The sequence below is a fragment of the Mytilus galloprovincialis genome, chromosome 3, assembly GCF_965363235.1.
Source record: "Mytilus galloprovincialis chromosome 3, xbMytGall1.hap1.1, whole genome shotgun sequence".
In the NCBI taxonomy this organism is placed as follows: domain Eukaryota; kingdom Metazoa; phylum Mollusca; class Bivalvia; order Mytilida; family Mytilidae; genus Mytilus; species Mytilus galloprovincialis.
This window is the reverse complement of record NC_134840.1, coordinates 39,052,116-39,064,227: the sequence shown is the minus strand read 5'-3', so window position 1 is coordinate 39,064,227 and position 12,112 is coordinate 39,052,116. Positions and strand designations below refer to the sequence as shown.

General features: G+C 32.7%; 1 protein-coding gene across 3 annotated transcripts in view; it reads right to left on the bottom strand.

Annotated features, from left to right (window-relative positions):
- LOC143067892 (protein unc-79 homolog) overlaps window positions 1-12,112 on the bottom strand; it is a 67,117-nt gene that overhangs the window by 39,471 nt on the left and 15,534 nt on the right. For 2 of the 3 annotated variants that reach the window (XM_076241501.1, XM_076241502.1), the window contains exons 12-21: window positions 11,073-11,139; window positions 10,681-10,718; window positions 10,152-10,255; window positions 9,702-9,789; window positions 8,544-8,632; window positions 7,472-7,595; window positions 6,818-7,114; window positions 6,186-6,477; window positions 4,508-4,617; window positions 4,009-4,157 (exon numbers count right to left, since the gene is read on the bottom strand). In XM_076241501.1, coding sequence (XP_076097616.1) covers window positions 4,009-4,157; window positions 4,508-4,617; window positions 6,186-6,477; window positions 6,818-7,114; window positions 7,472-7,595; window positions 8,544-8,632; window positions 9,702-9,789; window positions 10,152-10,255; window positions 10,681-10,718; window positions 11,073-11,139 — 1,358 coding nt within the window. Of the gene's footprint in view, window positions 1-4,008; window positions 4,158-4,507; window positions 4,618-6,185; window positions 6,478-6,817; window positions 7,115-7,471; window positions 7,596-8,543; window positions 8,633-9,701; window positions 9,790-10,151; window positions 10,256-10,680; window positions 10,719-11,072; window positions 11,140-11,524; window positions 11,623-12,112 lie in introns of all 3 variants that reach the window. The other variant, XM_076241503.1, reaches the window with a different exon arrangement.

Sequence of the window (12,112 nt, the reverse complement as noted above, 5' to 3'; positions counted from 1 at the left end):
AACAGTAAAATTTCCTTAAAATTACTAATTCAGGGGCAGCAACCTATCAACGGGTTGTCCGATTCATCTCAAAATTTCAGGGCAGATAGATCTTGACCTGATAAACAATTTTACCCCTGTCAGATTTGCTCTAAATGCTTTGGTTTTTGAGTTATAAGCCAAAAACTGCATTTTACCCCTATGTTCTATTTTTAGCCATGGCGGCCATCTTGGTTGGATGGCCGGGTCACCAGACACATTTTTTAAACTAGATACCCCAAAGATGATTGTGGCCAAGTTTGGATTAATTTGGCCCAGTAGTTTCAGAGGAGAAGATTTTTGTAAAAGATTACTAAGATTTACGAACTAGAGGCTCTAAAGAGCCTGTGTCGCTCACCTTGGTCTATGTGAATATTAAAGGAAGCAGATGGATTCATGACAAAATTGTGTTTTGGTGATGGTGATGTGTTTGTACATCTTACTTTACTGAACATTCTTGCTGCTTAAAATTATCTCTATCTATAATGAACTTGGTCCATTAGTTTCAGTGGAAAATGTTAGTAAAAATTTATGAAAATTGTTAAAAATTGACTATAAAGAACAATAACTCCTAAGGGGGTCAATTGACCATTTCGGTCATGTAGACTTATTTGTAAATCTTACTTTGCTGAACATTATTGTTGTTTACAGTTTATCTCTATCAATAATAATGTTCAACATAATGACCAAAAACAGCAAAATTTCCTTAAAACTAACAATTCAGGGTCAGCAACCCAACAACGGGTTGTCCGATTCATCTAAAAATTTCAGAGCAGATAAATGTTGACCTGATAAACAATTTTTCCAATGTCAGATTTGCTCTAAATGCTTTGGGTTTTGAGTTATAAGCCAAAAACTGCATTTTACCCCATGTTCTATTTTTAGCCATGGCGGCCATCTTGGTTGGATGGCCGGGTCACCGGACACATTTTTCAAACTACTAACCCAAAAGATGATTGTGGCCAAGTTTGGATTAATTTGGCCAAGTAGTTTCAGAGGAGAAGATATTTGTAAAAGATCACTAAGATTTACGAAAAATGGTTAAAAATTGACTATAAAGGGCAATAACTCCTAAAGGGGTCAACTGACCATTTCAGTCATGTTGACTTATTTGTAAATCTTACTTTGGTGAACATAATGGCTGTTTATAGTTTATCTCTATCTATAATAATATTCAAGATAATAACCAAAAAGAGCAAAATTTCCTTAAAATTACTAATTCAGGGCCAGCAACCCAACAACGGGTTGTCCGATTCATCTGAAAATTTCAGGGCAGATAGATCATGAACTAATTAACAATTTCCCCCCCCCCATGTCAGATTTGCTCTAAATGCTTTGGGTTTTGAGTTATAAGCCAAAAACTGCATTTTACCCCATGTTCTATTTTTAGCCATGGCGGCCATCTTGGTTTGATGGCTGGGTCACCGGACACATTTTTCAAACTACTAACCCAAAAGATGATTGTGGACAAGTTTGGATTAATTTGGCCCAGCAGTTTCAGAGGAGAAGATTTTTGTAAAATATTACTAAGATTTATGAAAAATGGTGAAAAATTGACTATAAAGGGCAATAACTCCTAAAGGGGTCAACTGACCATTTCAGTCATGTTGACTTATTTGTAAATCTTACTTTGCTGAACATTATTGCTGTTTACTGTTTATCTCTATCTATAATAATATTCAAGATAATAACCAAAAACAGCAAAATTTCCTTAAAATTGCTAATTCAGGGGCAGCAACCCAACAACGGGTTATCCGATTCATCTGAAAATTTCAGGGCAGATAGATCTTCACCTGTTTAACAATTCTACCCCTGTCAGATTTGCTCTAAATGCTTTGGTTTTTGAGTTATAAGCCAAAAACTGCATTTTACCCCTATGTTCTATTTTTAGCCATGGCGGCCATCTTGAATGGTTGGCCGGGTCACTGGACACATTTTTTAAACTAGATACTCCAATGATGATTGTGGCCAAGTTTGGTTTAATTTGGCCCAGTAGTTTCAGAGGAGAAGATTTTTGTAAAAGTTAACGACGACGACGGACGACGACGGACGACGACGGACGCCGGACGCCAAGTGATGAGAAAAGCTCACTTGGCCTTTTAGGCCAGGTGAGCTAAAAATGGTTAAAAATTGACTATAAAGGGCAATAACTCCTAAAGGGGTTAACTGACCATTTCGGTCATGTTGGCTTATTTGTAAATCTTACTTTGCTGAACATTATAGCTGTTTAAAGTTTATCTCTATCTATTATAATATTCAAGATAATAACCAAAAACAGTAAAATTTCCTTAAAATTACTAATTCAGGGGCAGCAACCTATCAACGGGTTGTCCGATTCATCTCAAAATTTCAGGGCAGATAGATCTTGACCTGATAAACAATTTTACCCCCGTGTCAGATTTGCTCTAAATGCTTTGGTTTTTGAGTTATAAGCCAAAAACTGCATTTTACCCCTATGTTCTATTTTTAGCCATGGCGGCCATCTTGGTTGGTTGGCCGGGTCACGCCACACATTCTTTAAACTAGATACCCCAATGATGATTGTGGCCAAGTTTAGTTTAATTTGGCCCAGCAGTTTCAGAGGAGAAGATTTTTGTAAAAGTTAACGACGACGGACGACGGACGACGGAGGACGCCGGACGCCAAGTGATGAGAAAAGCTCACTTGGCCCTTTGGGCCAGGTGAGCTAAAAAGAGGACATTAACAAAAATGTATGCTTCTTTCGGAGGCAGATTGTGAGCTTAAAAGAACTGACCCCATTTTTTTAATTCATTTTTCTATTAAGTTTATGATAAATAAAATTGAGAAAGGAAATGGGGAATGTGTCAAAGCGACAACAACTCGACTATAGAGCAGCCAACAGCCGAAGGACACCAATGGGTTTTCAATGTAGCGAGAAATTCCCACACCCATAGGGGTCCTTCAACTGGCCCCTTAAAAATATGTATACTAGTACAGTGATAACGGACGTCATACTAAACTCTGAATTATACACAAAAAGCTAAAATTAAAAATCATACAAGACTAACAAAGGCCAGAGGCTCCTGACTTGGGACAGGCACAAAATTGAGGCGGGGTTAAACATGTTTATGTGATCTCAACCCTCCCCCTTTACCTCTAGCTAATGTAGAAAAGTAAACGCATAACAATACACACATTAAAATTCAATTCAAGAGAAGTCCGAGTCCGATGTCAGAAGATGTAACAAAAGAAATAAATAAAATGACAATAATACATAAATAACAACAGACTACTAGCAGTTAACTGACATGCCAGCTCCAGACCTCAATTAAACTGATTAAAGATTATGTCTTCATCACAGGAATATCAGGCACATTCCCTCCCGTTAGGGGTTAAGTATCATACTTTCATAAAATATATGAGAAGACCATAACCCGTGTCATGCCAACAACTGTTTTTTAAATAAATGTGTTTAGTTCCGATGCAAAGACCCTATAAGTGAATCACTATCAAAACCAAAATATGCAATCTTTAATGACCTGTCAACAGTATCGTAACTATATCCCTTCTTAATAAGTCTGTTTAAAGGTTTTGTAAGATTTTTGAGGTGAATACTGACATTTTTGTGCTTTGTAAAGAATATTACCATAAAAGATTGGATGTGAAATACCTGAACATATAAGATAAGTTCATTTATGGAAAAATATAGCGAAATCCTATATTAAAAAAAAATTGATTTATACACGCGAGCCCCTTAAGTGAAATTTGGAAGTTTGCATAAGAAAAAGTTGTTTCTTATAACTTTTTTTTATAAATAATTTGTTTTATAGCTAATAATCTGAAGAATAGGCACAATATTCATGAAAACAAATATAAATCAATGATGATTTTTTTTTAATTTAAATTTTGTAGAAGAAAAGTAAACAGCAGCAATACTCTTTCATGATGCCCTGGACATAAAGCCAATGAGCTTAGAATTGTTACTTGTACTAATTTTAATATATGTATTTGAAATTATTAAAGTATTACCTTGGTATCAAATGTCTAACTAGGGAGAACTTGACATAATTGGGATACTGGTTAACAGTGTAGTTCAGACTTTCAGCATGAAGTATCAGATATTTCATTGATGTCAGCAAAGAGTAGGAAGCATCTGTATCTGTTGTCCTCTCTAATTCCTGTAAAATATAAATTTACACAATACAAAATAAAAAATATCTCTTATTGATGACCACATTTAGAATCAGCTGTTTACACACATAATCTTATGTATAAAATAATAACAAAGATGACCACTCATATTCGAACCTTAGCATAACATGTTTTTATAACAGATCATGAAGGTAAATTACAACAATGAAGACATGATTTAAAGAAGAGGATATGATACATTTTTTACAGATTTAAATGCAACCTTTGTTATTAACTTAAAGAAGGAAGTAAGGTTGATGAAGTACCAAACTCTATTAGATACATGTGATTTAACTGCAGAAGAAAGGTTTAATATGACATTTTGTTTAAGACTTACAAGGAGGAATGCATGATACAGCTGAAGATGTAGGGGCATGGCTTTTATATCAAATTTTGGCTCTGATTTCTCTTTCTCCTCAGATTCATCTTCCTCTGTTGATGTTGAATCTGAAAATACATATAATACATTTTATCGCTATTTGGAAATCTGTACAGGTTGACCAGAGAATCTGCCCTGCTTGAACTATTGATGTCATACAATAATCAATTTTCCATTGTGGCGTCAGATATTTTGTATTACGATGTCAAAATTAAAAGTGTATATAATATTTTATTATACATTCTACTTTTAAAAGCAGATTTAGCATTTATTTATCTTTAAAAAAATTTTAACATGAAATTCTGTTTAAAATTTGTATTCTTCCACACTTGCAAATTGATATATAAACTTCAACTTCATTTTAAAAATCAAAGAGCAGATTGCTCTGATGGATATGATTGCCATTGTTTTCATTGACACATGTATACATGTAGCTGGATAATATCATTTTCAAAACTAATTCAACTGCACATGTAAAATGTAATTTACGTAATCTGAATAGTTACACAATAGCCAATTCCGGATACAAGTGTATGAACAATGGACTTATTTTTGTACTATCAATTCCAAGTTTACTTTCCTCAGCAGTCACTGAGACTCAGAGTGAGAGAAGGTATTTCACTTCGTATCTTATCACCTATTTTCTACGTTAATTCTAGGGGGAACCCTATTCCTAACTCTTTATATATTTAATTTCCTTTGAGTCAGTGGGCATGACTCCTTTCAGTACACATTCCTCGGTTTAAATTGCAATCGTTTTTAATATAAAACGACGTTTTTTGACAGAACGAGTTAATTTTTCTCGACGTGTCGTATCGCGTTTTGATTCAGAATTGACAGAAGTTACTTCCAGAAGGGAGACAACTCGAAACGATAATATGGAAGACTCCATTTCGCCTGAAGGGGTGTTATAGTGGTATTATATTATTTATGATGTGGACTAAATTAATTTAAATGATGCATATGATTTAAAATTATGTAACAACAATAACCCTCAATAGCAGACATACATAGAAAGGATACCATGAGTTTCAAATTAATCAATGGAGTGGGGAATCCAGAACAACCATTCAATCTGATACCCCTCCAAGTCAAGAAAACTATACGCATGCACATAATTACCTAAACAAACCCTGGAGGAACGTATAATCAATGTTAATTTAACAACCTGGATGGTTCTGTATTTCTTTATGGAAGTACAATATCAAATATCAGTTTCATTACAGTGACATATAAGGAAAACTCCCCTTCAGTTTTTATATGACAGAAATAGATTTATCCGAATTCAGAGAACTCTCGCATTTTTATCAAAACTGAGGAATTCCCTCTGACGTGTTTCTAAATTTATAAAAACACTAAATATAAATTCTGCTTAATTCTGATTTTCTGTGTTGTTAAAAACACACATATAAGTCAAGGGAAATATCAAACATGAAGATTATGAAAAGAACATTATAGGAAAGTTGTTTAAGTTCAATCCCTTTGTTTGTTTTTACCTTTTAAAGAAATACAATCATAAGAATCTGAGATGTCCCTTAATGTTTAGAATAAAACGGTTGACGTGAGGGCATGGCCCTGAGCCAATGGTAAAAGTCTACAGATTGCTTGAAAGCAATTGTATCCCAAAAAACCTTACTTTTTCTTGACTGTGAGTTAGATGAAGAAACCTGTTTCACTTCCTCTACACGAGGTACTTCTTTGGTTGGTATCTTAGCAGGATCCCTGGGACAAAAGTTACACATAACCTGGGACATCAATTGGTGCCACAAAGCAATATTGTGGCAGAAGTTACAGGCTTGTTGTTGGTCATCAGAGCAAGTGTGGGTTCCATCAAGGTCTTCTTTTAACATCACTGCTATCATCTGCATTACTTGTTTACTGGTCTCATTATAGATACCAAGGTATTTGGGAAATTCCTGGAGCTCAAGCTACAACACATTACAAAATTAGATTATAGCTACACATCACTTATAAAATTGAAAAATATACATGGAAATAACCGCATACACAAGGAACATGTCAAATTCTATACCTTTTAACTGAACCATTTAAAGAAAGGTGATAATTCTGAATAAAAGGAACTGTCTTAATGATTTATTTTGTCATAAAATCGCTTAAGTTCATATGCCATGTACAATGGAATTTAAATTTCTTAAGCTTAACGCCATAAACACTGGAATGTTTTTATGCTTATCAAGTGTATAAAATTAGTTTTGCAAACATAATCTTGAAAATTTTAAAGGAAACAGAAGTTTTAAATACATGTACCTCTTTCAAATATAAATCTAACATCATGATATAGCATGGTAAAACAAGCTCAGTCTCCCTCTCATAAACCTCATAGGCTTCTACAACTACATGTGTTTTCTCAGGACTCAATGGTGGAGGTTTCTCCTGAGTTGGAGAGCCTGGAAATACAGTTTGATGACCCATGGCTCCTTCTGGTTTCTTAAGGGGTTTCTCCGGCATGGGACCAGTACATTCAACATGGAGGTTCTGTACACCTTTCAGAAACATCCCAAGAAGCATGTGCATTGGGATTATGATATCAAGTGTGGATAAGATCTGAAATAGATTGAATTGAATGTCATTTGGTTATTAGTTTAACGTATACCTGGTATATAAAACATATATGTGCAAAAAAAGATATGCATTAAACATCGATGAAACAGCAACCTTAAAACATAATATAAACAAAACAAAAAAGGAAATCAAATCAAACATAAATGACACATTTCCCGATGGAATAATAGCATATGCATTTCTTAAAGACTTGTTGAATTCATTCATAAGATCAGTCTGGATTTTTTATATCCTGGTTTTCAATAGAATTTTTTTTATATAACCCCTTTAATATTGTATATTGAACCCGGAATATGGTGATGTTACAAATAAAACAACTCCTCTGGGTATGTAAGTTACCTGTAACCACTGTAAAGCTTGTTCTTGTACATAAGCACTGGGATCTGAAAATCTCTCTGATATAAAACAGTACATCTTCTCCAGGGTGAAGGGCAGTGGACACATGTCAATGTCAAATGATTTACTGCAAGTATTAATACATTCAATAATGACTGATATATATTATTCTGATTTTATATGGGGACGAAGTCCCCAATAACAGTAGAAAATTCAATAAAAAAAAAAAAAAAAAAAATCGGGAAAATTTTCCCGATATTTTCATTGTACTAATGAACTCAAAATCGTTCAATTTTTTTTTGTCGCGTTTTTGAATTTCCGGATCTGCGCAGAAATCTACTTCCGTTTCCCGTCTTGTTTGCATGAGACTTTGAATCAAATGTATATTTATCAGTCTAAGAAAGGAACTCAATACTAATTCATTAAAAAAAATTTTTTGTTATAAAAAAAAAAACGTTACCTGATGACAGCGTTTCTTTGTTTACATTGAATATGACGTCATAACTTAAATAACGTCACGACTAAAATCCCTAACAACAGAACCAAAATCGGAAACGTTACGTTCTTTGTTTACATTAAATATGACGTCATAACGTCACACCTAAATTCCTAACAACAGAACCAAAATCGGAAATGTTACGGTATTTCCGTTTCTCTTTTCCACGTTTGATTTATAACAAAAATCATACCGACTTTGTCCCCATTCACAGGTTATGCCTGCCTCATATTAACTTATAATACATTGATGGGATGCACTTATAGTTGTTAAAAGCGGAACAGCAACATGCAATCTAAATTTTGTAATATGCAACTGTAATAACAGAAGTTTTTCTGTGATAATAATATATTTTTACACCATCTTTTATAAGCTCACAGACTAGACAAACCAGACAAAGAATAGCAGGGATTTTAGTCAAAGTGTACTAAAGACTTATTGTAAAATTTACAAATGGAATTTAGTAGCATCCAAATATTTTGTATTTTCAGCATAACCATGGATAAAATAAAAAAAATCTTTCGATAAAATAATCATAATGTAATTTAAATGTGAATCCAGTAATATCTGCAATATTACCTCAACAGAACTTTCAGTTCATGCAAGTCTTCTGCTGGAACCTCTGTTCTTATAGCTTCTAACCAATATGGCATCACATAATCCCAAATCTGTAATCAGATCAAAACACTAAGTTGCTTAGAAAATTCTACAAATATTACATCAGATCTGTTGTTATATTATCAGGCTACCTTCTAGAACATCTCATATACAAATATATCATGCTTAGAAGGAGTATTTGCCAAAAATACCGGTTGAGAGGTACAAATTTCCAGAGCCGTTAGGCAAGGGAAATTTGATTACCTCGAAACCGGTATTTTTGGCAAATACCCCTTGTAAGCATGATATAATTGTTTAATTCCACCGAATGTTCCACCTCAGAAAGTTTATTATAATCAGGTATCATATGAAATTTCGACTTGAATGTATAATTTTTGTATACACTGCAGCTGTGCTATTTCCGCAGTCAAATTGCATTGACCTTATAATCATTTCTTATCATTGTTTTTATGTACAGTGACTGACTGTGTATATTTCTCCCTTTTTATGATAATAAGCTGGTTCTCGGCTGACTACTACACTTTGTTCATCAGTTTCAGTGAAGCGTAATACAAGTGGATTCCAGTTTTATGTCACCGGTTGACAATTATTTTCCGTTGAGTTTTATTTATGACGTCATTCCCGGAATTTTTGCGTCATTCGGTCCAAGTTCAATAATGATGTTTTTTATCCTAAATATTTCATCTGGAACCATATATTTAGAATGACCATGAATTTGTCATATTAGAATAGAAATAATTCATTGAGTTATTTTTAGACACTGTATTCCCCATCTGCCATGGTATTTGCTAGGGTATTTCCCATCTGCCATGGTATTTTCTAGCAAATACCCCGGTATATGGAATTCCCTAATGGCAAATACCCCGGCAGAGAAAAGAAAATCTCAATATATAGAAATTGGTGAAAAATACCATGGTTCTCATCAAATCAAAATACAGCATTTTTACATGAGGTGGAATTATCTATAATAACTAATATAAATATGGCAAAACATTTTTTTGCAATAAACATTTCCATTTAAGTAACTTTGAAGGTAAATTGGAACATAATGATTTTGAAACAATATGCGGACCTTGGAAACATCTCATCTCTTTTTTTATCTTAAAAACAGTGACTTACTTCAAATGTGATTATATCATAAGGAACCAAACAGAAGAAACAATTCAGTCCTTCTTTAATCTGGGTAGTTCTGTTTGTTATATAATCCCTGAAATAGATAACAACTGTATCAAAAAAACTCTGTATTGACATGTAATATTTCACAGAAAAGTACACTGATCAATTCAATTAAACTCAAATGTTTCTATAGAGTTAAAGAAGGATATTCTGAAATTGTGTTGTAAGGTAGCTGAATATTTACTGAGCTTCATCATTTGTTCCATTGTATCAACTGTGAAAGTATAGATATTGATTAAGTTCCAAGTTCAGAGATTTCATGGTACAACAAAAACTTTGGCAAAATCATAAAAAAAAATTTTCTTCATCAATCCAGGAAAAAATCAATCAAAAGAATCAAATAAATAACATACTTTTAACAACATCTTGCAATGTGTTGAAGAAATAACTTACCAAAATCCTCCGACTCTGGCATATTCTACAGGATGGGGGAGTAAACAGGATACAATGACTTCAAAGTGAGTCTTAGACACTTCCTCAAGCCAGTCATAGATGTACTGAAAACATCAAATAATACAATTTAAAATATGTAATTTTAGGTAAATTCATGCATGCAATTTTTTTTAGCCCCCCCCCCCCTTCTCCCTCAAACATGCCAAAAAATAAACTTTTTTCTACACAGTTTTCATTTTTTATGCCAAAATTCTACACCTGAATAACTTGATGCAATTTATGTTTTCTAAGTATTGGCATATATTTTGATTTTCTAACATGTTGGAAAGATCAATTTATATTTTCATTTTAATTGGCTGATTGTAATAATTCACTTGGCATTTGCATATTGTATTACATGTAAAAATTATAATAATGCCTTTTTACACAAAAAAATCACTTGAAAGAAAGTCCATTATTCATAAAAAATGTTGCGTATGATAAGGACCTTAAACTTGTAATCTTAATTTAGATCTCCCTTTAAACTTACATCTGGCTTTAGTCTCTCTAGAGCATTTCCAATATTGTCTACAAATAATAACAACACACACAATTGATACCACAATTAGACATATCTTATAAATGTACTTTATCCATCAAAAGTTTGATTCTTAAGTATCTAAATATACGAACAATTTTATAATTAAGTTACAATCTAGGTCATATAATCTGTATTCTAAATTGGTTAATCAGTAAACGAGTTTCTAAAACTTTCTCTAATTTAAACTGTTTTGAGCACAAACTAGGATCAGTTATTCAGACAGTAAGAATATGACATATCTATAGTTCAGTTACAGTTCTTTGCACTAGATAGTCTGTATGAAGCCCTTAAAAAATCACTATGAATGACAAAATAATATTTCATTTTAAATTGATACATACCATCAGGAAGATATGCTGTAGCATCAAACCACTGAAACAACATCCCAAGCAGACGTCCAAGTACTTCCTGTCAGTGAAAATTAAATACGGTATTACAAATTTTATATGGGTTTATTTTGGTGTGCAAATAACTTCAAAGACATAAATTCATAAGTTATTTTTGTGAAATTAACTGTTAAAAGCTGTAGTGCAGCTATAATATGAGCTATCAGATTTTCCCACAATTTTGTACAGGTTATTTTGTCTATGAAAATATATCTTTTAAAACTTTTCATTGAGGTCTGTTTTCTCAATTCAAAATTCCATTTATAATTAAGATTTTACATATTTACAAATTTTCCTCTACCATGCTGTTTAATACCAAATGATGCATGCACATATAACCATGCTGTTTTAATAGAAGAAAACAATAAAACATAAAACATAAATAAGAGAAACATAATCCAAAGTACCTTTTATTTCTGTAGCTTTCATCTAAAACAGCATGCAGGAATCACAAACAAACAACAAAATACAATATGTACAAGTATCTGTGGTAATATTTCATCCACTGGAAGACAATATTTATACATTTTATACTCTACATATTCAAAATATAATGTTAGGCATTTCCTTGATTACTTTCTACAGATGTAAATGAATTTTTATATATTTACTTTTAAAATCTGAATATCATCTACTAATCTAACAGCACTCTTTTAAAATAGTTTGCCTAACAAAATTTATTACTCTTCTGTAATTTATTTTGAAAAAGATAATTAGCATGATTAGTTCACTTAATGTGAAGCATAATATACAAATAGCATACATTTTTTCTGTATCAGATGTTTTATCTGCAATTGTAGATAAAATTATCTTAAACAATGAGCCAAATCCATACCACATAGTAAGCTATAAAAGACACAGAAATGAAAACCAATTCAAATGAGAAAACTTATTGGGTGAGTATTTTCAAAAATTTGAAATTTGAAAAAATCTTAACTCTTTGAAACCCCCCTTGAAGCTATAACTCCAAAACTCAATCCCAGACTTTCTTTTGT